Source organism: Nilaparvata lugens, chromosome 9 (genome assembly GCF_014356525.2).
Source record: "Nilaparvata lugens isolate BPH chromosome 9, ASM1435652v1, whole genome shotgun sequence".
Taxonomy (NCBI): Eukaryota; Metazoa; Arthropoda; class Insecta; order Hemiptera; family Delphacidae; genus Nilaparvata; species Nilaparvata lugens.
Genome location: NC_052512.1, coordinates 40,398,211 through 40,425,972, shown reverse-complemented (window position 1 = coordinate 40,425,972; position 27,762 = coordinate 40,398,211). Strand labels below are relative to the sequence as shown.

Below are 27,762 nucleotides of genomic sequence, written 5' to 3'. Positions count from 1 at the left end.
ACCTAAGTTAACTTACACTTTAATCCTAACCCCGTAACGTTGGTGTGAACCTAGTTTGGGTGCCTGCTCTCTAACTTTTCTTTCTCTCTCTCTCTCTTGTGCTGCTCTCTCTGTGTTTGCCCGTGCTTGGCGTCAGCAGTAAAGTAGTCGGTCGCCTGGGTACTGTGCATGAGTCGACTAACAGCAACAACCATCCGCCTACTGAGCAACAGACGTCGCCTGTTTCTTGCAGGAGTATCGGCGGCACAGAACTCCCCAAGGAGGTGTTGCATTCCATCACCCAGTTCCAACGCAAACGCAAGAAGGGCCACATTGACGTGTGGTGGCTGTACGATGATGGCGGTAAGTTCACACATTTTGTTAAAAATTTGTAAAAATTGATATTTTCAGAAACTTTTTGTTCTACTAGTTCAAAAATACCATGAAGAATCTATCCTCTATAGTGGGGGCCACGTTATAATGACAGTATTTGATCAACTTTGGTTTTGCTATCCTTGTCTATTTTCCTATTATCCTTTTGGTAGAGAGTTAATGGGGAGGATATTTTTAATATTCTTTCCGAAGAATGGACATTGATATGTCCAAAGCTCCGCCAATTTATGTAGATGCATAACAATATAATTACTGTATTATTAAATTACTAATTGCTTTTTCATATCATATACAGTTCAATAATTATTTTCTTAGTCTCCATTATGTAAATTCAACTATAATTTAGCTGTATTGTAAGCTATTGTTTATAAGTGTATAAGCCAGTATATATTGTAATCTACATAAATAAAGTACTCAATCAATCAATATATCATTCGACAAAGCTGGTGGTACTATCCTTTTCTAGGTTCACAACTATGCAAATTATGTTTTTGACAGTGTAGAAATATAATTAATTGATGCCGAGAATCGGCATCGCTATTCTTCTATCTTTATCCACTGCCATTATAAAGTGGACCTCACTATAGCAGGTAACCCATGCTCCGCGAGGGACTGATTAAAAACTTGACCTACTGAAATCTTGAAGATTTGAAAATAGGTCTATGAGCATCCTTATAGTTGTCACCTGGTCATATGGGACCAACGAGCTAAAATGTAGTAAACCATAGAGCGGCTGTTGGTGTGCTTTCAGCGCTCTCAATGTGTTACACGGCGAACTAAGGGTACTTTATTTATGTAGATTACAATATATACTGGTTTATACACTTATATACAATAGCTTACAATACAGCAACATTATAGATGAATTTACATAATATAGACTAAGAAAATAATTATTGAACTGTATATGATATGAAAAAGTAATTTGTAATATAATAACTATAGATAATTATATTGTAATGCATGTATATAAATTGGCGGAGCTTTGGACATGTCAATGTCCATTCTTCGGAAAGAATATTAAAAATATCCTCCCCACTAACTCTCTACCAAAGAGAGAGGCAAGAAGAGCCTCTATCGCCTGTCTGCCACTGCAGGAATAGGTGTGCTTTTGTGAGTTAAATTGATTTCTGTGACTATAATTTTCATTAAAATTATGATATTTATGATGATGATGGTATTGCAATCGTGACTGGAATGAACTATAGACATCAGCTTATATTATATGATCATGTTAGGCCGGTTATGTGTGATGTTAGGCCGGTATTAGTTCTATGACATGAAAAAAGATGAAAATATGATTTCGTACAACTTATCTAATTTGATCTGCATATGACAGAAATATTACCGTCTAATACCGGCTTTAGTTTTTTATTTTTTGACTATCATACTTTGCCTTCTTGTTTTGAACTCAGAGATATGTAGATGAGTACCGTAAGCTGGTATCAAAGAAACGTCTTCATAAACTAGTTTTTCGAATTCCTACCTCAAAATTTCATAAAAAATAATCCAATCTCTAAAATCATAATTTTGCAGTTACGGTATGGCTTTTCAAATTAGTAGAGCACTTGTACGGCTAAGTAGTATTAACACTGTAACTTAGGCTACATTAATTTCGTCAAGGCTTCAAGTAAAGCAATTCAAACAGTTAATGTTATGGATTCATAACAACTGTAATACATATATTTAAAATGCATAATTTCAAAAATAAAAATTCAATGTAGTATTTATTATACAGGGTGATTCATAATAATGGTAAAATAATTTAATACGTGATAGTAGAGGTGAAAATAAGAAAAAAGTTCTTATAAACATATATCCATAAACGCTTCATTAGCGAGCTATACAGGATGAAAGATTTCGCCCGGAATTAAGTTCCTCTGGTGAAATACACCGATGCTGAATTGTTTGGGGACTAGTTTTTGAAAAAAACTTATGCTGGATTCATATGGAAAAATGTCTGACAAATTGAATAAAACTAGTCTGGAAGCTGTAGTGTGGATAGTTTTTGAGAAAAAGTTGAAATATGCAAAAAAATCTAAGTAGAAAAACACAGGCTTCTACGTTTGATGCCCAATAACTTTCTTTAATGACCAGTAAACAAATAATTTTTCGCAATAAAATTGTAGAGAATTTAATTCTGAAAAGAATGATGTAAGCTGTGTGAACTAAATTCAAATAAAAGTTGAATAAAATGTATTCTTATGTAGTACATTACACCACAAAAATTTGCTGTTTTGTGAGGAGAGAACTAATAACTCATAGGTTGTAGCTGATTGCAAATAAAATATTCGGTATTTTATGAAAAATTTATTTGTATATGAAAGTAACATATCTAAATGACATTAAACTTATACCAAAAGACTAAAGATGATGTTCAAAGTGACCTCCGTTGTTCTGAATGCTTATGTTCAGACGTCTTCTCATTGATTGTCGGACCCGTTCAAATATTCCAGGAGTCTGCTTTATCATTTCTATTCCGTTCAAAATCCTTAATCGGAGTTCTTCAATGGTATCAATCGGAGTATTGTATACTAAGGTTTTCAAGTGTCCCCAAAGATAAAAATCCAAAGGATTTAAGTCTGGTGACCTAGCTGGCCATGGTACTGGCCCACCTCGGCCTATCCATTGATTTGGATAGCTGTGACTGAGGTGTTCACGAACAGCAACACTGAAGTGTGCTGGAGCTCCATCATGCATAAACCAAATGTTTTGGCGCAACTGAAGAGGTACATCTTCAAGTAAGATGAATAGTTTTTGTGTAGATGAGATATCGTTAATTTAAGCATTTAATAGAGATTGTGTAGTTGATCAGTTTATCAGAGATTGACAATGGTGTAACAACCGAAACCGGTCTTTCTAATTATCAATAAATCAGTGGTTTTTTGACAATTTCTTAGTCTTTTTTCATTCAATAAGATGAATAGCTCCTCTCTCAAAAATTTTAATTACCGTAGATTATGTCATTAAGCCTGGGAGGAAGCTCGAACAGAAGATGATGATCTCCTATGATTCCTGCCCAAATGTTTACTGAAAACTGATGTTGTGGACGATTAGGATTGATGACATGAGGATTCTCATCTGCCCAAATATGTTGGTTGTGGACGTTAACGATAGCTGTTCTTGTAAATTGTGCCTCGTCGGTAAATAAAACAAACGGTTGTAAAACGTATTAAATTATTTTACCATAATTTAGAATCACTCTGTATATGAATCATATATTGATCAGGATTTTAGAGTTTTTAAATTAAAAGTTCAATGAACAGTATTCTGTCTTTGAACAATCTTTGTCATCGACAGAAAGATTGTTTATTTTATTTGTTGTCAATATTAAGGCTGTAATATTGATAAACTTTCTACTCGTGATTTATCTTAAATAGATTGATCAACATGATGTGTTATTTTGTTATTTTGTTCAAGGAATATTGCTTGGCTTTGAATTGTAAGATAAATTGTTCCGACAGAATAATAATATTTAGATTCCAACTAGGAACTGAATTGTTGATTCTTAGATTTAATTGATCGGGAACTCTAAACTCTTTTTGAAGTTGTCCTCGCATATTCCTGTCTTGTTCCAATGCCTTATGAATCATAATCCTCAAGTTTCAAGAATAAAAACAATTTTTAATAATGAATAAAATGATTAATTGAAGCATTTATTAGTATTATAATTTCATTATTAAAAAATTGAAAACCTGAATTCACATATTATCTGAACTAGAATAGTGTTTTTTAAATGCATAATTTTGTTACGAGTAAATTGAATTAGATTGGTTTGTCAAATGTACTGTCATAAAGACCCCATGAAATGGCCGCTCCGTAAACCTAGCGCCGCAGTGCAGAATGGTTTCTCACAGCTTGGCGTTGTTGTCATTTGAGATGGGTGTCTGGCTTGGAAGTGTTTCGGCCGCATTGCAGGATGACTGTTAACGGTTGCCGGAAGATCAACAGCTGGGTTTTTTTCGTTATTTTTCGTGATAGAGAAATTCTGATTGCAGATTCGTTCTCAGCGACCCCAAGTTTAGCCTAAAGGCTCAGAATGTCAACAATGTTTTTAAATAATTAAAAATCATCATGAAAATTCATCAATATTGTAGTACACCACGTTTCTGGAAACTTTTTACTGGTGACTGGAGTTTATAGGCAACACAAAAATAAAAATAGTCGTGAGAAAGAAAACTGCTGATGAACGCGAATAAGACCGTCACTCCATTGTTCTTTTGTCTCGGCTGCTTGGCTGAGCCTGGCTGGAGGGATCAAATAACCGACTGGATTGATCTTTCGTCTGTCCGCTAGGCGGAACTACGCCGACCATTGCTGGGTGGGAGGTGTTACTGCGGCCGCTCGCATTCCCACCAACGCTGCTATTATTTGCTGTCTCAGCGCCTAGTCCGAGTCAGACAAGCATCCAGCCTGCACTGCGGAGCTAGGTTAAAGGTGCGTACAGGTATACGCGCCGCGAACATGAGCAATTCACTTTTAATCAGCTGATGTCAAGTTTTTTATATCTGTATCTTACAGTTTCTGTAAAAATACAGATATAGTCAGCTGATTAAAAGTGAATTGCTCATGTTCGCGGCGCGTATACCTGTACGCACCTTTAGGAACACGAGTGTCATGACCTGTATTTATAGACCTCTGCTGTAAGCCAATTGGCAACCATGTAATTTCTTGGATGGAGGGCCAAGTCTCAACTTATTTCACACAGACCAGAATGTATGATCGTAGTTTTGAATATGGTTTAGATGCTTATTATTATTATTATTCTAATATCAAGTGATACATTTGACACCTTGTGAGACCGGCAATGTAGCCGCCAATCGTCATTATGTTAATCCCCTAAATTATTCTCGTTTAAGAATGGGGCTTACAGTTCAATAAGCGAGGAAAGTTGTGTGAGTGTAAAGGTGCGTACAGATATACGCTCCTCCAACCCGCTCCGCACTCGCACCGTTCATAAAAGTTACGGGAGATGTTAGCTCTTCTCGCGTTCCACTCTTGCTCCCCGGTCGAACATCAATCGATCTGCTCGAGTGACGGTCGATTGCGGAGCAGAGTGAAAGTCTGTACCGTACTCTGCAAGGGTCCATTGCTTTTTAACTTGACAGACTGAGACTGAAAACTTGACGTAATGAAATCTTTGAGAATTGAAAATAGCCCTATAACCATCCTCGGTTAATTAAGAACATATATACAAAATTCCAAGTTGATCAGTTGAGTAGTTGAGACGTGATGATGCGTCAAACATAATTTTCCTATTCCCTACGTGTATAAGCCAGTTCTTTTATTTATTATAGTATAGATTGATTTGAATTGAGCATGTTGTGTTATAGGTTTGACACTTCTGTTGCCCTACCTGATTCAGACGAGAAGTGAATGGTCCAACTGTAAACTGAGAGTATTCACGCTGGCCAATAAGAAGGATGAACTCCAATTCGAGCAAAGAAAGTAGGTCATATTTATTTATTTATTTATTTATTCACATTGTCTACAAATACTTAATCTGAGGAAAGGCACAACAGGATCATGCCCAAAACTGTCCCATTTCCAATTTATAGGTACTATACTGTCCAAATCAAAATGTTGGTTATGTCACTTTCACTTTTCAAGATAAATTTACACTCTTCAATACTCAGATTATAAAAAATAAGAATAGAGAAATAGAAAGCTTGTTGGCTTGTTAAAATTGTGCACTGCCCATTTTTTTTAAATTATGTTATATACAGTCGAACCTCTGTATAACGAAGTCGATTATCCTGAGAAAAAATTCGCTGCAGAGAGGTATTCGTTATTGAGAGGTTGCTCTGTCAAGAAAACTTCCACGATCTTATGGATCTTGTAATATCATATCACGGCCGTAAATGAATGAATATGGTACATAAAACATATAAACGCGAACGTAGGTAGGGTACCTATTAGGCCAATATTAATATGGAAATTTGAAAATTCTTGCTGTTTAAAAAAAAACGTGTTTTTTGGATATTTATAGAATGTATAAGCATAGAGAAACGATAGCGTGAGTAGATATCCCATGGTATAGGGCGTTTATGACGCAACTTTTACTGTTATCCCAAACCGATAGTTCACGAAGTTCTTTCCTATGCATCTGTGTGTTGCTGGTAGTCTCTCAAATTGTGCCGTTCATACACTCTCACCCCAACAAAACAGTAAAAATTGTCAATAATCGACAGTAATCGGCTTGAGATAACAGTAAAAGTTGCGACATAAATTCCCTCTACCATGGGATATCTATTTACGCTATTGTTTCTCTATGGTATAAGTAAGTAAACTCACCAATTTATTTCCAGAAAGCTTGGTTTGTACTATTAGTGGATTTTAATCAAAGTACATATTCAGTAGCAATATTTTTCTACTTCATTCACACTCATTGAAATGTGTTACAAAAGCAAGAAAGTCCAGTCGTTCGTTCACCTGCCTTGTCTACACATTACAACTTCTTGGAATTCATTTTCCAGTAACTTGCATTCAATGTCCGACATGTGTTTCAACCTCTATTGACTGTCTATCCTACCTGAATTTCCATTATTTTCAGTCTATTGACTTTTCTGCTGAAATTAAACAATTCTTTGAAAAAGACCGTCTGCTTCCTATACACACTACATTTTGTATGTTGAGGTCAAGAGAAAACTTTGTTGTTGAGAGGTCCGAAATTCGTTAAATAGAGGTAAATAAGCAGCCAAAACTCTAAAATGTCATGGGACCAGGTAAAAATTCGTTGTGTAGAGGATTTCGTTAAGTGGAGGTTCGTTATAGAGAGTTTCGACTGTATTCTATTTATTTTATTTATCCTATTTATTCCATTTAATTAAATAATTAATTCTATTAATTTCACAGGCATAATACGCCGAAACGGTTCCTATTTCAATTTATTCAACAATATCAGGACACCGAGCTTCGCTCGTTATTTTTATTGACCGAGCGAGTGAGGTCTAAGATTCAAGTCGACTGTTTGGCATTTCTCTTAATGTTTATATTTTGCGAATTTACGGCGAAATGCGGTAATAGATTTTCAAGAAATTTGACAGGTATGTTCCTTTTTTTAATTGCGCGTCGACGTATTGTTATTATTATTATTTCATTCACCGACCACCTGTAAAAGGGGTATAAGGATATGTCGATTTGTTAATCAAACAGCAACATGTTATCTATCTTCTTAAACCTCCATCTTGAGGTTTGTAAAAATCTTTGTATTCCTCCACTGAGTAGGCACATGGATAGCAGCTCTTTTTTCAATAAAAATCTGAAAGCTTTACCTTACTTTTCTTTTATGTGAGATGGCAATAAGTTGTACATCCGGATACCTGAGCTCCTTACCCCTCGCTCATACATAGTACTAAGGTGTGCATCATCTACAACTACGTATACTACAACTACGCATCATCTACGTATATACAAGGTTTTTGGAAATGTTGCATTTCAAGGATAATATAGAAGGAAAAAGGAGCCACCTTCATACGCCAATATTAGAGTAAAAATCAGACTATAGAATTATTAATCATAAATCAGCTGACAAGTGATTACACAGATGTGTGGATAAGCCATTCTATTGCTGTATTTTCATAAGGTCTATAGTTTGAATCAGGTACTTGTGGATGAGAATACGGAGTGAGGTCTACTGTTCACATAACTACTAGTTTATTGATAAACTGAACACAATTCTCTAAATTGATCGTGTTTATATTTCACAGCTGGCTGTACGTCAGCTTATGAATTTCGGGGATGCGATATTTTGATTTTTCACATACTCACTTTTTTACTATCCACAGCTGTTTCAGCCAAGGATGAATTATCCTTTTAATGTCGTTCAGCGAGTTTTGCCAAAGATAAGACCTAGTGCAATCAAATTTTTATATCATAAACCTACTATGTTCCAAGTTTCGTGAAAATCGTTAGAGCCGTTTTCGAGATCCGTTGAACATAAATAACCAGATATAAATAATATAACCAGATATAAAAATAACCAGATGTAAAAAAAAACAGATATAAATATACAGAAATTGTTCGCTTAATATAATAGGATTCCAAATCTAGGATATGAACTATGATAATTATTATTAAACGAAAATCCAAATTAAATTCTGTAAATCACCCCGAAGACTTCTGCTACTGCAAATTTTTCTGGCTTCAAACTTGAATATTTTTTAATTTATTAATGCATTTTCAAGTGTAATAATAATAAATTTATTTCATCTTTCTGATCAACCCAGATACAAAATTTTTAGTACAATGTATATTTGGACTGTAAATTCTTGTGATTTTTATAAAATCTTATATATAATTATTAATCTTATAATTATAAGTTTTAATAACCTCATTTGGACTGTTTTAACCAAAATTAGGGAGAGTAACAGTTTTGGGTCTATCCTGTTGATTCTCTCCCAATCATTCATTTAATATTGTGATTGTGGAATGTAATAAATAATGATAATGATAATAATAATTATAATTATTTATTATTAATAATAAATATTGACAACATGGTTAACAGTTAGATGGAAATTCGATGAGCGCTACTATTCAAAAACTATTTTTCAGCCCGGGAATCAAACCCGGTACCTCCTAATTGCCAGTCACGAATGCTTACCCTTACAACAAACTGACAATCTTTGTATAGCATTGCTCATTTTATATGAACCCATAGCGGCCAGCCAGTCTACGGATGGTAATTACTGAGATATTGCAATTATTCAAATGCTAATGAGTTAATAATTGATATCGGGGACCGAGCTTCGCTCTGGAGAAGAAAAGCATAAAAACTTTATTACGAAAGAAGAAATTATAACAACATTCATACAGAAATGTTCTATCTAATCACAGTAAATTGAGATTAATTCCCAGAGGAATGCAAAAATTTCCCTCACAAAGGCCCAGTTGCACAAAAGCCGGTGAAATTTTAATCTTGATTAACTTCACGTGAATCAATACAGAGAAGACCATTTCAAAAAGATGGATTCACTGGAATTAATCAGGATTGAAAATAACCCGGCTTTTCGCAACCGGCACTAAGTACCTGATAGAATGATTACAAAAGTTTAACAGCTGAGTCGTAATTTTGACATGAACTCGCTCACTCACTTCCATCACCAACAGACTACGATATAATTAATATCAGCTGTTTCCCAAGGATGAATAATAATTATCCTTTTAATGTTCTTCAGAGAGTTTTCTCTGGGATGAGACCTAGTGCAATCGAATCTTTATATTATAAACCTACCATGTTCTGAATTTCGTGAGAATCGTTAGAGCCGTTTTCGAGATCCAAGTGAAATATAAACATGTAACAGAAGTTGCTCGTTTAATAGTATAAAAAAATTTCAGGAACTCCGCCCCTATGCAAAGTTTGATTTTAGATTCTCAATTATCAGGCTTCAGATTCAATTTAAACAAAAAATTTCAAGTGGAAAAGATTGAGCATAAAAATCTCTACAATTAATTTTCAGTTACATTTTCACCTAAAATTTAAAATAAGTTCGAAATTCGAGAAAATGTTATTATTTCAATTGCAAACTCTTGGCAACTGTTGATTCTATTAAATAATCCACTATGAAGAGATAGCAGACCTCGTGTGTTTCCAGCGTTATTGTCCTGTCACAGCTGGCTCAGATCTTTGAAATTTGAATAGTAGTAGACTTGAGATGCGCGGGAACACTAGTGCCAGGTGATCAATTTTCATAACGGCGAGGAAAGTTGTGTGAGTGCGCCACACCAGATTTTTACTCTAATATTGGCGTATGAAGGAGGCTCCTTTTCATTTTTTATTATCCTTGAAATGCAAAATTTCCAAAAACCTTGTATATACGTCGACGCGCAATTAAAAAAGGAACATACCTGTCAAATTTTATGAAAATCTATTACCGCGTTCCGCTGTAAATGCGCAACATAAAAACATTAAGAGAAATGCCAAACCGTCGACTTGAATCTTAGACCTCACTTCGCTCGGTCAACGAGAATGAACAGTTAATATTACATCAATAAACCTGCAACAGCTACCGTATATAGAAGGCATTGACAATGCAGAGGATCGGCAACGTTCTTCTGCTATCTTTCTCCACTGCCATTATAACTTGGACCTCACCATATGCGTCACATTACCAACGATTTACAGGTCAAAATAAATTTTGAATTTGGAAGATAAATGTAGTACTAGATAATACCATAGAGAAACAATAGAGTAAGTAGATATCCCATGGTATAGGGCGTTTATGTCGCAACTTTTACTGTTATCTCAAGCCGATTACTGTTGATTATTGTCAATTTTCACTGTTTTGTTGGAGTGATAGTGTATGAACGGCACAATTTGAGAGACTACCAGCGTCACACAGCTGCATAGGAAAGAACTATGTGAACTATCGGCTTGGGATAACAGTAAAACTTGCGACATAAACGTCCTATACCATGGGATATCTACTTATGCTATCGTTTCTCTATGATAATACCATAATTTTGTAGAAACTATTTATTATTAGAATCAATAAACATGTTATTTATTGTGTTTCAGTATGGCAAGTCTTTTGGCAAAGTTCAGAATCGATTATTCCGACCTGAAATTGATTCCCGATATAACAAAGAAGCCTCAAGAGGAGACAACCTTGTTTTTCGAGAACCTCATCAAAGACCTGAAAGCACCTGAAAATGATGAGGAGGGCAAAGAGGAGGATCAAGGTGAGAATGATGATATTATACAATAGAATATTTTCTTTTTTTTTGCCTTAATACAAGATACATAAGACAAAATGTAAATCTATATAATGAGAGAGTAGGGTTGTGTTTGTTCGCATCAAAACATGTCAACTTGTGGATTGCATACCGGAAAAACGGGAATGATTTAGATCTCCAAATTTTGCACATAGATTCTAAAAATATCAATCTCGTGCACCTGGAATACCAAATTTTAATTTTCCTTCTAGATTTTTCAGAATTAATGTTTAAATTTCATTAATGGTACATTCGATTTCATTAAAAAATCACCAAATCATATGGTCGAAATTAAATAAGGAACATCTGTTTCTATAATGCTTTCTACCTGGAAAACATAGTTTTGAAACTTCGTTTTCCTGATGCAATGTTTAGGCCTACACGTGGCATGGATTATTAATTTTTCAGCTAGAACAATTTTTGAGACAAAGTGCTAAATAAACGTCTACAGTTTCATCAATGCTATATCGGCAATATGAAAACGCATGCAGTTAATATGTCTTTGAATGAAGGTGTTGTTATTTACATAAAGAAATTATATTCTTCTATTCTCATTTAATTGAAATTTCAAAATTATTCGAGCCCTGATAGAATGACTGACTCACTGTACAGTCAGTCGAAAATTTTAATATTGGAATGAGGGGTATTTTGGCAAGCTGAGCAAAAAAATAAAGTCATATGCACCTTTTCGTTATATCTTCAAATGAAAAATGAGTTTTGTGGGTTGTCAAAACTCCCTCTGAAAGGGAAACTATCCAACTTATTCTATCTTTTATTAAAATAACAATGATCATCCATCCATGTATCATCTTCTATACTATAATAAAGGAAAGAACTGGATTATAAACGTAGCCTATACAGGTGTAAAGTATAGGGAATTATGTTTGACGCATTATCACGTCAGAACTACTGGACTGATTAACTTGAAATTTTGCATAATTATAAATTCTTAATCAACCGAGAATTCTTATAGGCCTATTTTGAATTCTTCTTGATTCCATTACGTCAAGTTTTAAGAAAGACCCTTGCGAAGCACCGGTTACCTGCTAGTATTATAATAAATAATTTGGCACAGCCAGCAAAGTCAGATTTTTGCGCTAGCTGTGTGTTCGTAAAGAGAGCAGTACAAATTAAAATAATACTGAAACATGAAAACACTACAAGAAGACAAGATAAGCAACAGATGCCCTTTTGTATCTTCTCAAAAGCAACGTGTTGTATCCGAGAAGATTCACAAGGAGCTGTAATGTATCTTTCCATAAGCAACAGATACCCTTCTGTATCTTCTCAAAAGCAACGTGTTGTATCCGAAAAGATACACAAGGAGCTTTTAGGAGTTATGTCCTTTTAGCACAACTCAGCCTATCAGCTGACATCCGTTCAACATGCTCCTTCCATTGTTGGTGATACGTTGCAACTCTCTCATTCATGAAGAATCTCTGTGTGTAGGGAGCTTCCTCCATCTAGGGATCTATGGTCTTTAAGGCCCACCGCAAAGTAGACCCACGCTAATCCACGAAAAGTAACCCACGCCGTGGGATGTTTTGTAAACCATTGCTATAGAATTATTATTCATAATCAATCAGCTGACAAGTGGATTATTCATTGCATGTATTACACAGATGTCTGAAGAAGCCTAGCAATGGTTTACAAAACATCCCACGGCGTGGGTTGCTTTTCGTGGATTGGCGTGGGTCTACTTTGCGGTGGGCCCAAAGCCGGGTTCAGACGCTCAAGCCATTTACTCAAACTGGCTTGCGCAAGCCAAATTTGCGCAAACGAGCAAAATAAAATTCTTCCCAGTTCAGTTTGTGCAGTTGGCTTGTGAGTTTCAGCTACTAACCTATCAATCTTTCAATATCAGTTTTGATCTTTTGATCTATATCATATCACTCCCAGTATAGGATGGGTGATATGGACAAGGAGGAACTACTTCTTTCAACGGCTGCAGTGTACATAGTGAAAAAATCTGGTGTGGCGCACTCACACAACTTTCCTTGCCGTTATGAAAATTGATCACCTGACGCTAATGTTCCCGCACATACTAGTTTACTATTCAAAGATCTGAGCCAGCTGGTGACAGGACAATAACGCTGGATACACACAAGATCTGCTATCTCTTCATAGTGAATGATTCAATAGAATCAACAGTTTGCAATTATTGAATAATCACATTTTCTCAAATTTCAAGCTTATTTTCAATTTTAGGAGAAATGTTACTGGACATTAATTGAAGATATTTTCATGCTAAATCTTTCCCACTCGAAATTTTTCGTTTAAATTATATCTGAGACCTGATAATTGGAAATCTAAAATCAAACTTTGCATAGATGGGGCGGAGCTCCTGAAATTTTTACAGATATGGGACTTGTGGCAGTTGATAGAGCTTATCAATGACTATTTCAGGTATATATTTGATCAAAATCGTTGGAGCCATTTTCGAGAAAACCGCGAAAAACCCTGTTTTTGACAACATTTTCGCCATTTTAGCCGCCATCTTGGATTGCATTTGATCGAAATTGTTCGTGTCGGATCCTTATAGTGTAAGGACCTTACGTTCCAAATTTCAAGTCATTACGTTAATTGGGAGATGAGATATCGTGTACACAGACGCACATACACTCATACAGACAGACAGACACACACACACACACACACACACACACACACACAAACACACACACATGCACACACACATACAGACCAATACCCAAAAACCACTTTTTTGGACTCAGGGGACCTTGAAACGTATAGAAATTAAGAAATTGGGGTACCTTAATTTTTTTCGGAAAGCAATACTTTCCTTACCTATGGTAATAGGGCAAGGAAAGTAAAAATCTAAAATAATCGACAGTAATCGGCTTGAGATAACAGTAAAAGTTGCGACATAAACGCCCTATACCATGGGATATCTACTTACGCTATTGTTTCTCTATGGTATTAGTGATTGGGATTTGTTTCAAGATGTGGATACTTTCATAATAATGATTTGTTATTTCAGGCTATATAACAGAGGCCGATCTGATGGCCACAAAGGATAAGACAAACCGACATCTGAGACTCCGCGAGCTCCTGCTGGAGAACTCAACAGATGCTGAATTGGTTGTCATGTGAGTAGTCATGGTTCGGAACACACCTAAACTTTAATTCCTCATCATTCAGTTTATTACTCTCGCACAAGGCCAGGAACGATAATTCCTCATCATTTAGTTAACCTTCCGGTGAGCGCGTCCTTGAAACTTACATGAGTGTGCGCGTTGCAGCACTGAGTGCTGCCTCTGAAATATCCTATAGTGAGGTCCACGTTATAATGACAGTATTTGATCAACTTTGGTTTTGCTATCCTTGTCTATCTTTCGACAAAGCCGGTGGTACTATCCTTTTCTAGGTCCACAACGGTGCCAATTATGTTTTTGACAGTGTAGAAATATGAATAATTAATGCAGAGAATCGCCATCGTTATTCTTCTATCTTTATTCACTGCCATTTTAACGTGGACCTCACTATTGTTTCTAAGCCTCATACAGCTCAGGCTAGAAGAAAAAGGATGTTTATATAATAAAATAGTTATTTGTATATCTAGAGTGAAAAGTACGACTTTTCCTCCCTGTGGGAAAAAATTTGAAGCCCGAGGCAAAGCCGAGGGCAACAATTTTCCTGAGGGAGAAATAGTTATTTGTATATCTAGAGTGAAAAGTACGACTTTTTCTCCCTGAGGGAAAAGTTTGAAGCCCGAGGCGAAGCCGAGGGCAACAATTTTCCTGAGGGAGAAAAAGTATTTTTCACTCGTGATGTACACAACATTTTTCCTCCATCTACATTTTTTTATAGAAACTGCAAATTAAATCATTCTAATAACTTACGTATTGGTGACAATGTTTCCTAACAACATAACCTAAAATCTAAAACCTAAAAACCGGTCGTCTGATAGGCTCTGCTGATTGCGCTATCTATCGGCCAAGTGTAACAATTATATCAGCTGGGCTACCAAAAATGGCTGACTCCAGATCACGCGGTTCAGATTTGAATTGTAGATCAAAAATATTTGTTGGCTGGTATTTTGAATAGAATAAGATATTTTAAAAATTGTATAAATCTTTATCGTCTACTAATATTAAGAATATAATATCATACAAACATATATTTCATGAGTTGATCAAATTTCTGGTTGTGGTATTGAATTCAGTTGACTCAATGACAGACACCTCTTTATGCTTCCTCATCTGAGCTTAGACCTTCTAACCTATTACAATATGAGTTTTTGAAATAGAGATGCTTCCCATGTTATTTAAATGGAGTCACTTTTACTCCCTAGGGAGTTTTTCTGTTTTTTACTACCGAGAGCGAAAAAGTGACACTTTAGTATTAGGTTTCAGGGAGTAAAGTAAGTACTTTAGACAGTAGGTGGAGGAAAAGTAATTTTATAATCAATTTGGATGATTGTAGTCATATTTTGAACATGTTATAATATTTTTTTTAATAATAATATACTGGAAATCTTTACTCATTGAATTGAATACAAATACTGATCACGTTAAAAGAATAATCCAATTTCAGCTATTGTAAAAATATCAAAAAACTTCATACAAGGCACATATAATAATCGATAATGGAACTATTTAGTTATTTCGTCTATTATATTCGTTTTTTAATCAAATCAAATTCAAAAGTTCTATTTTATTTATTTCTGGACTGAAAAGTGGACTCAAATCAATTCAAGTGGATAGCATTACCTATAATTTTTATTCATTCATAACTCTATCTTCATTGTATTATCATTCATCACATCATCATCACCTAGGCTTAAAATACTTCTAGGCTAAATACTTCTAGAAAGTCGCCTTTGTAAAATAATAAATAAATAAATAAATAACTTGAAAGAAATGGGATAGTCTCTTGGAAAATAACATATATATGGATAATTGAAAATTAGTAACACATAGTGCTGCCTGTAGGACGTGTCTATGTGTTTCACGACTGAAACAATCAATGTGAACAACATCTATAGTGAGGTCCACGTTATAATGACAGTGGATAAAGATAGGAGAATAGCGATGCCGATTCTCTGCATTAATTAATTATATTTCTACACTGTCAAAAACATAATTGGCATCGTTGTGGACCTAGAAAAGGGTAGTACCACCGGCTTTGTCGAATGATAGACAAGGATAGCAATTTCAAAGTTGAGCAAATACTGTCTTTATAACGTGGACCTTACTATAGTATGTGGATTGTATTACCAGTGTTGCCAACTGTAGTTACTGAATGTCCCAACTTTGTAAAATGAATGCCATCCTGTTAAGAATAATTACCTGGCAGCACGGAGTGCTTCTACGCGCCTACCGGAAGGTTAGGTTAATTACTCTCGCACAAGGCCAGGGCTTATGCGGGTATCACCCTCAGCTAAAATTACTTGATAAAAATCAATCAAAATTGGAGACCACGACAGGTTATCTCTCTGTATTTATAAGGATGTTTGATTTGATCGCTGGATCCTGCCAATTCCTCGGAAAAGTGTGGTGCCGGCTTTTCGATCTTACTGTATTTATAAGGATGTTTGATTTGTTCGCCCTGACCCTGTGCGTTTTTTTCGTTTGACCCTGCCAATGCCTCGGAAAAGTGTGGTGCCGGCTTTTTGATCTCTGTATTTTATAAGGATGTTTGATTTGTTCGCTGGATCCTACAAATGCCTCGGAAAAGTGTGGTGCAGGCTTCTCGATCTCACTGTATTTACAAGGATGTTTGATTTGTTCGCAGGACCCTGCCAATGCCTCGCAAAAGTGTGGTGCCGGCTGCTCTGTATATGGCGTGGCTGGAGCTGCTTACCCATGACATGCCTCCATTTCTGCTCGTCAGAGGCAATCAGCAATCTGTACTCACCTTCTACTCGTAGATATCTACCAGGATATCTCTGCCTATCTACTGGGTATCTTCAAGATTTATCCATCTACTCACTATATATCTGCCTATCTGCTAGATACCTATCCTCCATTGGATATCTGTCCGCTAGATATCTCCATCTATCCACCAGATTTCTCTGCCTATCTACTAGATATCCTCATCTCTCAACTAGATTATTTTACCTATTCTTAGATACATTTGCCTACTTCTTGTTTACTCTCCGAAAGAGTATACTCTTAACCTGTATGTATGGTTCAATCTGTCTTCAATTTTATATTATTATATTAAGATTGATATAATATGTAAGTGTATTTCTAGATAGCCTACATGTTATTTCTGTGTTAGATATAGTATTTAGAATGTATCTAACCAACATACTATTCAAGATTGTCAACAATATTCTTGACAAGCCATTTGCATAAGTGTTGATCAGACATTAATAACCATATTCGTATGTATGGCTTTTATTGGTGGGGAGTCCCTGACGGAAGTTCCACCTTATCTGAATATATCATTTAAGCCTTACGACTGTCATACTTCAGCCGGGACCGACAGTTTAACGTGTGCATCCGATATCACGTACGTTTATTTATCCTCAAAAACTGATCCCAGATTGAAAATAACTAGATTTTAATATAAGAAATCGCTGGTAAATCTATATATAATCTTTTTATTGTCATAAATTAGGCTTGACCAACTCACATTGTCTGTCATACATGATATATGTCAACAGTATTGCATGCAAGCTATGCTATGGTAAGGTAATACCATAGAGAAACGATAGCATAAGTAGATATCCCATGGTATATAGGGCGTTTATGTCGCAACTTTTACTGTTATCTCAAGCCGATAGTTCATGTAATTCTTTGCCGTGAAGATGTGTGACACTGGTAGTCTCTCATATTGTGCCGTTCATACACTCTCACCCCAACAAAACAGTAAAATTCGACAATAATCGATAGTAGTCGGCTTGAGATAACAGTAAAAGTTGCGACATAAACGCCCTATACCATGGGATATCCACTTACGCTATTGTTTCTCTATGGTAATACCTTCTATTAATTGAAAATATAATTTCAATTTGAACTTTATCGATTAGTAAACTTTATTACTGATTTTTCAGATTTTTGAAAAAAGTATCAAACGTGGTATACTAAACAAGTACAAATACCTACTTGAAAGTGTTTTTTCAATATCATTTTAATGAGCATATTGTATTCAGGAATATTACAATATATTGAAAGCTAAATAGATATGAATTGGTAAGCTCTACTTCTGGTTTCTGATAATAATTCAAAAATTGTGAATAACAGACAAAGTTTATTATATGAAAATCTAATGGGTTTCCTTGGAGAGATTTGGAGTTTATTGAGACAACATTAATTTTGTTAGCATACTTAGAATCTAGGAGAAAATTAAAAAATAAGCAATATACAAATTCGTTGCAATTAAAAATTAAATTTTGATTTCATATAACATGTGAGCAGCCTACGGCTCTGAATCGTCATCCTTCAGTTTCGAAAAATCATCACGTTTCAATTTTTGATTCATTTTAGTGAATATGGAGATTCATGGCGATGAATTAGCAATATTTTAAATGAATGATCAACTAGAAAATTAAATTGCAATTTTTTCTATTATGTATATAAATTCACCAACTTGATGGATGTTAGGTAGATTGGATTCTCAGAAATGTTCCATCTTGATAATACTATAAACTGGAAGTAATAATTATTAAAATACTGAATTTGAAATGTTGTCTTTATGTTTATTATATTTTTATAATGTTTAGATGTGTATAAGAACGCTTTAATTTTTTATATTCTATTGGTATTCTGTATAAATAATATAATGGTTTATAACTGTTACTATAAGTGGAGTGAGTTATTATATTATACAGGGTGATTCTCAATATATGGTAAAATAATTACGTGATGGCAGAGGTAAAAATAAGAAAAAAAGTTCTTATAAACATATATCCATAAACGCTTCATTAGCGAGCTAAACAGGGTGAAAGATTTCGCCCGGAATTCAGTTCCTCTGGTGAAATACACAGATGCTGAATTGTTTGGGGACTAGTTTTTGAAAAACTTATGATGGATTAATATGAGAGAAATAACTGAAAAATTGGATAAAACTAGTCTGGAAGGTGTAGTGTGAGTAGTTTTTGAGAAAAAAGTTGAAATATGCAAAAAATCCATGAGTTATTAGTTCTCTCCTCTTAAAACAGCAAATTTTTGTGGTGTAATGTACTACATAAGAATACATTTTATTTAACTTTTATTCAAATTTAGTTTACACAGCTTACATAATTCTTTTCAGAATCAAATTCTCTACAATTTTTATTGCGAAAAATTATTTGTATACTGGTCATTAAAGAAGGTTATTGGGCATCAAACGTAGAAGTCTTTGTTTTTCTACTTAGATTTTTTGCATATTTCAACTTTTTTCTCAAAAACTACTCACACTACAGCTTTCAGACTACTTTTATTCTATTTTTCAGATATTTTTCCATATGACAATTCAGCATCGGAGTATTTCACCAGAGGAACTGAATTCCGGGCGAAATCTTTCACTCTGTATAGCTCGCTAATGAAGCGTTTATGGATATATGTTTATAAGAACTTTTATTCTTATTTTTACCTCTACTATCGCGTATTAACCTTCCGGTAGTCGCGCCCTACTCAATCACACGAGCAGTCGCGTGTTGTACTCTTTACAACATTCAATTTTCCAAGTGTTATGTACTCTGTTTACTGTCAAAACATATTAATTAATTGTAGAATTACTTTTTCCATCTTCTTGGATTGAATTATATTGAAAATTTGGATGATTACCATTTCATAGCCCAATAAGATACATTAAGCAAAGCCATCAATTCTGTGTTATTGGTTCGTTTACAGTCCCCGTATAGAGTATTTCCCTATCTTATGCACTGTGGCGACTAAATGGCACCTTAAGACTGAACCATTGCTCGGTTGATACTGCAACTCAGTGGAGTGATGGGGAGAAAGTTTTGGAATGCATAGGTAACTCATTCACTGACACCACCCCATTCAATAGTTTTATGCAGTAAAAAAACCAACACTGTTGTACTTTTTACAACAGCGCGACTGCCGGAAGGTTGAATTATTTTACCATAATTAATAATCACCATGTATATGTAGGTAGAATAAAGAGGAGCTTAATCCGAGATGATGTCAAACTATCTTTAAAAACTTCAATAAATCTATGTAACTTTGAATCTATTGGAAACTACATCTAGGTATCAAAATACGAGTACATTAATAAATAAAATAGATGGAAGAATAATTGAATGTTTGTAATATTTATAAAATTATGGGAAATAAGGGCAGTTTGCACAGTATAGATTGCTAAACTCGATTAACCGTTAATCGAGTTTAAGTTAATCTGAAAGTTTAAACTTGAATCGGTTTTCTCAGTGCATTTACTAATCCAGTTTAAATAAACTAGTTTAGCGTTAAGTTGGTAATAGAATGTCATCGTTTATAATATCAGGAAAGCTAATTTTTACAGGAAATTTTTTATTTGTTTACAAACCATCAGTAAATTGAGGTTATGTAGCTACTATTTTAGTATTTTCTTGTTCAAAATCCACAGAGCTGTAAGCTGTACGGTTATAAAAGTGAATGCGATCAAGAAATTCTTTAAAAACTTATGTTTAGTTGGCACCAGAAAGTATATTTCAGAATGTAAGATAAAAAAGTTATTTTGTTACGCTTGAATCTACTACGGTCTTCCTCGTTTATTAGAAACCTCTCGAAAGCAATATATCTCAGTTTTGTGTTATTAAAAAGATGTTTTCTAATCGAAGACCACTGTTAAAAATTGTCTTAATTTCTATCAAGTGATGGTTTATTCAATCAAAATACTAAATTAACAGTTGCTGTACTCAAGCAAAACCGTTAAAAAAATTCTCTATTCCAGAAATTTAAATTATTTGTTTTTTGCCCAATTTTTCTCAGTTTCAAAATTTCTTCGCAGTCATCTTTATCAATCACATTAAAAACTTCTATCAATTCCTCCATTACAATATTATTTTTACATTCAAATAATGATTCACTATAACCTGAATATTAATACTATTATCGTCAACAGAAGCATTAAAAACAACCGTCGAAAAATAATTTACTATCAGATTCAGCTGTTTCCCCATCAAATCTTTTCAGATGTCAAGTTAATCCAAATTATTTGGTTTAAACATAGAGAAACAATAACAAAAACTTACGCTATTGTTTCTCTATGGTTTAAACAAACCTCTTGCTTTGCAGGTTTAAACTTTCCTGAGTTTAAACTCAATACAGAGTTTAAACTGATACTGTGCAAACGGAATTTTAGTTTAAACCAAAAGAAATCCAGATTTGGTTTAAGCTTTGGCTTAAACTTACACTGTGCAAAAGGCCCTAAATGTTATGTATAGATGCTTCAATGAAATGTTATTATTAGAATATATTCATGAGAAACTGAATTAACACAATAAACACACTTGAACAAAAAAACTGAGTAGTAAAAAATCAATATATGAATAATTTGATGAACAACTCATAATCAAGAAATAGTAATGGGTGACAACTTGCAATGTATTTTATAAAAATAACATTTTTATACAGACCTATTTTATCTGTCACGTATTTGGAACTAAACTTCTCAAATTATTTTTGATAATATTTCCTGTTCAATAGAGCAATTACATAGATTGTGAAAATATATTTGACTTTTGAATTGAACTACATTATTTTATAGTAGGAAATGAAGATGGTTGTTTTCAATGTAGATAATAATCGTGGGCATACAAGGAAAATCCATTAAATCCATAAAAGTAAATTTCTCAGGAAATCAATTTCTAATTTCCAACATTAATCATAATTTTCCTTTTAGTGATTTTTCACAAAATAATATCATACTGCAAGAAATAAAGTATTCTTCATTCGTTTGATAATTATTTGATTGTTATGATTTAATATGCATAGTTTATACAAGTAATTCAAAATAATGGAAAATCAAAGTTTGGAAAAATTGAACTTAGTGCATTTTCCTTGTACGCCTATGATATTTAACCTCCCGGCAGTCGCGCTGTTGTAAAAAGTACAACAGTGTCAGTTTTTTTGCTGCACAACACTATTGGATGGGGTGGTGTCAGTGAATGAGTCACCTATGCATTCCAAAACTTTCCCCCCCATCACTCCACTGAGTTGCAGTATCAACCGAGCAATGGTTCAGTCTTTAGGTGCCATTTAGTCGCCACAGTGCATAAGATAGGGAAAGACTGTAAACTAAACGAACCAATAACACAGAATTGATGGCTTTGTTTGATGTACCTTCTTGGGCTATGAAATGGTAATCATCCAAATGTTCATAGACGTAAAATAATCCAAAAAGATGGAAAAAGTAATTATACAATAATTTATATGTTTTGACAGTAAACAGATTGCTTAACACTTGGAAAATTGGATGTTGTAAAAAGTACAACACGCGACTGCTCGTGTGATTGAGTAGGGCGCGACTACCGGAAGTTTATACGTGATAGTAGAGGTAAAAATAAGGAAAAAGTTCTTATAAGCATATATTCATAAACGCATCCACATATATTTTTATATCCATAAAATAATCCAAAAAGATTGGAAAAGTAAATATACAATTGAAAGAAAAAGACTAAGAAATTGTCAAAAAACCACAGATTTATTGATACTTGGAAAGACCGGTTAAGTATCAATAAATCTGTGGCTTTTTGATAATTTCTTAGTCTTTTTCATTCAATATGAATAATTACCACAATATCAACTTCTCAACTACACAAAAAGTGAAATATACAATTAATTAATCAATATGTTTAGACAGTAAACATAGTACATAACACTTGGAAAATTGGATGTTGTATAAAATACAACACGCGACTGCTCGTGTGATTGAGATGGCGCGACCACCGGAAGGTTAAATTTGATGGAAAATGACAATAAAAATCTTGTTGAAATATGAATTTTTGTTAAGAAACTTGTTTTATCACTTTTTTGCTATTAAAAAGAACGACTATCAGTCAGATTTATCAATAAATGGATTCATTCTCTTACTGTGACAAGGAGTACTTTTTGCAGGACCGCCATCTTCCTGGTTTTACTCATAGACAAGTAGAAGGTTAGAATGGCAATTTTTAGTGTGCTGTTTGTGTATATTGGGCTTTTATGGCTGAGAAGAGGATGTTGGTTTGTTCATTTAAGGCTGTGCAAAGGCTAAAAATGAACTTTCTACTCGTGATATTTTTCAAAGTTTTTACTTTCCTTGCCCTACTACCATAGGTAAGGAAAGTATTGCTTTCCAAAAAAAATTAAGGTACCCCAATTTCAAGTTTTCTATACGTTTCAAGGTCCCCTGAGTCCAAAAACATGATTTTTGGGTGTTGGTCTGTGTGTGTGTGTGTGTGTGTGTGTGTGTGTGTATGTGTGTATGTCTGTGAACACGATAACTCCATTCCGAATTAACCGATTGACTTGAAATTTTAAACTTAAGGTCCTTATACCATGAGGACCCGACAATAAGAAATTCAATAAAATTCAATTCAAGATGGCGGAAAAAATGGCAGATAATTACTAAAAAAACATGTTTTTCACGATTTTCTCAAAAACGGCTCTAACGATTTTCTTTAAATTTATACCATGGATAGCTATTTATAAGCCCTATCAACTGACATGAGTCTCATTTCTGGGAAAATTGCAGGAGCTGCGTAATATTATCGAGAAAAATGGCGGATAATTACTAAAAAACCATGTTTTTCACAATTTTCTCGAAAACGGCTCTAACGATTTTCTTCAAATTTATACCATGGATAGCTATTTATAAGCCCTATCAACTGACATGAGTCTTATTTCTAGGAAAATTGCAGGAGCTGCGTTATATTCTCGAGAAAAATGGCGGATAATTACTGAAAAACCATGTTTTTCACGATTTTCTCAAAAATTACTCGACTGATTTATTTCAAATTCATACTCTGTATAGTTATTTATCAGCCCCATCAACTGGCATGAGTCTCCTCTCTGGGAAACTAATGGGGGGTTCACCCCATCCTTGAGAAATGTACTTTGTAACCTCCTTCTCGTGCATGAGGTAGGTAGGTAGAGCAGTCTATAAAAATAACACATAGTCGAGATATTTCATCTGTAGAACAGCTGTTTTGACGACTTTTAAAAAATCATCGGATTTCACAATTTACACAAAGGAAAAAGTACTCTGAAAACAATAATTATATACACACATACACTACGATCGTAGTTTCAAATAATTATGTTGCCGCCAATCGTCATTATGTTATTTCTCTAAATTATTATCGTTTAAGAATGAGGCTCCCAGTTCAATGAGCAAGGAAAGTTGTGTGAGTGTACCACACCAGATTTTTCGATTTGTATATCATCAAGCTATCAAAATGAAAAAGTTTTCTCGGGAGATCATTTTTTCCGATCATTACTTTTTGAGATATGAGCACCTGAGTTTTGAATTTTTGGGACAGAACGTTTCAAATTCGGTACGATATAAATCCATGCGATTTAGAGGATAGATTCTTCATGGTGTTGTTGATCTATAGTGAGGTCCACGTTATAATGACAGTATTTGATCAAATTTGGTTTTGCTATCCTTGTCTATCATTCGACAAAGACGGTGGTACTATCCTTTTCTAGGTCCACAACGATGCCATTTATGTTTTTGACAGTGTAGAAATATAATTAATTAATGCAGAGAATCGGCATCGCTATTCTTCTATCTTTATCCACTGCCATTATAACGTGGACCTCACTGTAGTAAAAGTTATTCAATTCACCAAACTCAACTAAAAGTTATTTTTAGTAAATTGAATAACTATCTTGAAAATTGATATTTACAGAAAATTTTTGTTTTACTGGATCAACAATACCATAATATCCTCTAAATCTCATAAATTTACCTCTTACCGAATTTGAAATGTTCTGTCCCAAAAATTTAAACTTTAGGCGCTCATATCTCAAAAAGTAATGATCGGAAAAAATGTTTCCAACCTGCACCGAGCACGCTCCTCCCTCGTTTCGCCCTCGTACCACCATCGAACCACAGTCGCTCCACCCACGCACCCATCATGAACGTTACGGAAGATGTTAGATCTTCTCGCGTTCCCCGGTCGATCATCAATCGCTCTGCTGGAGTGACGTTCGGGTGCGGAGCAGAGCGAAAGTCTGTATGCACCTTAATATTCTATTAAACAGTTCGGCAATTAATACAATTTCTATTATTTGCCGTATTCCTATTGTTTAACAGTACGAGTTTTTCAAAAGATTTAGGTATGAATTACACTAACAAATGTGTTTAAACGGCCCCATAAAAAAATAATAAAAATCCCTGGTCAAGGGGGGGCCGCCACCAACGCCCCCCCCCCCCAAAACCGCCACTGTCTCAAGCGGTAATGTCTATTTAATGAGTTGTTTATTAAATATTTAATTACATTTTCAACATAAAACTGTTTAACTGTCAAAGCCTTGAATTCATCAAATATAAGTCGGGAAAAATCTGGGTTTATTTAAAATATTACAAAAAATAATAAATTTGTAAACTGTGACAACACAGTTTGTTCAAGATTAGGCATACAATAATAATGCTCTACAAAACAATTTCTTCTGATTTAATGGACATTATAAAAATAATCAACCAACCTAAATGGACAGTACTATGCTGAAATTATAATGACACGTGGTCCACGTTATAATGACATTGGATAAAGATAGGAAAACAGCGTTGCCATATGTCTGCCTTGATTAATTATATTTCTAAATTATTGAAAACTGATTTGGCAACATTGCGGAGCTAGAAAAGGATAGTGCTATCAATCTCAAGGATAGCAACATCAATGTTAATCAAATACTGCCATTTTAATGGGGACCTCAGTATAGGTAGAATACTGCTTTCTGCTTGGCCATGCTAAACAGCGATGCTCATAATAATTCAGAGTTATCAGATAATAATAATTTTAATAATAACTAGCCGTCAGGCTCGCTTCGCTCGCCATATCCGTCTAGCCAGAGGGCTCCGCCCCCTGGACCCCCGACTGGATCGTCCAAGAATGAGATCAGCATTTTTCATTTGAGCATTTTTATCATATGTTAGGACAATCCAGTCGGGGGTCCAGACTAAACGTCTGGCTAAACGGATATGGCGAGCGAAGCGAGCCTGACGGCTAGTTATATAATATTACCAGGATTGAAGTAGCAGTGCCCAATCAATTTTTCCGCGATAAATGCATTTAAATCTTCAACTTGGTGCCAACCTAACAAAATCAACTCAACTTAATGCCAATCTGACAAAATTATTAATTTAGTTGCCAGTCAACAACTGTTTCGAAGAGGTACTCTATCTAGATTATAGTTCTATAGTAACATATGATATGGAAATTTCAATTATAATTAAGAGATTGGGAGAAGAAGAATATACATGCTAAAAGACGAACTTTAAACCCTTAAAAACAACCCTTAGAGTTAAAATATTGCCAAAAGATTTCTTAGTACGCCTCTAAAGGGCCAACTGAACATACCTACCAAATTTGAACGTTTTTGGTCCGGTAGATTTTTAGTTATGCGAGTGAGTGAGTGAGTGAGTGAGTGAGTGAGTGAGTGAGTCAGTCAGTGAGTGAGTGCCATTTCGCTTTTATATAATAGATAATAATTTTTATTTGTTCAATACAGTACAGTCATTATGAATCACAACTATACAATTGAACATTGTCATGTACAAAAAAAATCTCTTCAATATTTAACATTATAAAAATATAGATATAGCCTATATGATATTACACATAATTGTCACATAAAAATTCATTTACATAATAAAAACTTTTTTCAACAAGGAACTTATGAAGATCTTTTTTGAAAGTCATGCTCTTAAAATCTATATTACCAGGCAACTTGTTTAGAAATTTTGTCCCTATGTAGCTAGTTTTTTTCTCAAAAAGAGTTAGCCTGTGAGGCTGAACGATAAAGTTGTTCCTGTTTCTTGTGAAGTGTGAATGTACCTGTGCATTGGTCGTTAAACTGCCCATATTCTTAATCACATATAATAAAGTTTTAAAAATAAAAATACAAGGTACAGTGAGTATGCACAGCCTTTTAAAATAATCTCGACAAGGATGATTGAACCCCAATCCCACTAAACACCTAATAGCCCGCTTTTGCAGAATGTATATTTTATTTATGTTCTGCAGAGACGTGTTACCCCAGAGCTCAATTCCATATACAATATGTTGATGAATGAGTGCGAAATAAAACGTTTTTCCTGTCTCAGGGGGCACACACTTGACTATGTTTCGCAGAACAAATAAACTGCAACTGATTCTGTTGGCCAGTCTGTCAGTATGGGCATTCCATGAGAGATCCTTATCCACAATCATTCCCAACAGACTCGCCTCTGTCACATTCTCCACAATAGAGTCACCAATGCTAATTACTGGTTCAAATACATAATGTTTGAAACCAAATCGAAGGCACTTACTTTTTTTAGGGTTCACTGACAATAATGATTCATTATAATATTGTACAACAGAATTTGTCTGTAGATTTGCTTCCACCTCCAGTTCATTGAGGCTGTTGTTGATGAACATTATTGTTGTATCATCAGCGTATAATGTGATGCCCACCTCTACCGGGACTGACGATTGCAAATCATTTGCAATCAGATAGCACTTTAGATGACTAAAACAACATTGTGAATACCCCTATTATATTATGACTCTTAATTTTTCTCATC

The 27,762-nt window shown here is 34.5% G+C and overlaps 1 protein-coding gene across 6 annotated transcripts in view; it reads left to right on the top strand.

Annotated features, from left to right (window-relative positions):
* LOC111062054 (solute carrier family 12 member 2-like) overlaps positions 1 to 17,441 on the top strand; it is a 184,199-nt gene extending 166,758 nt beyond the window's left edge. For 4 of the 6 annotated variants that reach the window (XM_039435870.1, XM_039435869.1, XM_039435872.1 and 1 more), the window contains 5 exons: positions 140 to 342; positions 5,706 to 5,820; positions 10,892 to 11,055; positions 14,090 to 14,198; positions 16,846 to 17,441. In XM_039435870.1, coding sequence (XP_039291804.1) covers positions 140 to 342; positions 5,706 to 5,820; positions 10,892 to 11,055; positions 14,090 to 14,198; positions 16,846 to 16,981 — 727 coding nt within the window. In that variant the 3' untranslated portion in view covers positions 16,982 to 17,441. The remainder of the gene's footprint in view (positions 1 to 139; positions 343 to 5,705; positions 5,821 to 10,891; positions 11,056 to 14,089; positions 14,199 to 16,845) is intronic. The other 2 variants (XM_039435874.1, XM_039435873.1) reach the window with 1 other exon arrangement.
* Positions 17,442 to 27,762: the final 10,321 nt, after the last annotated feature.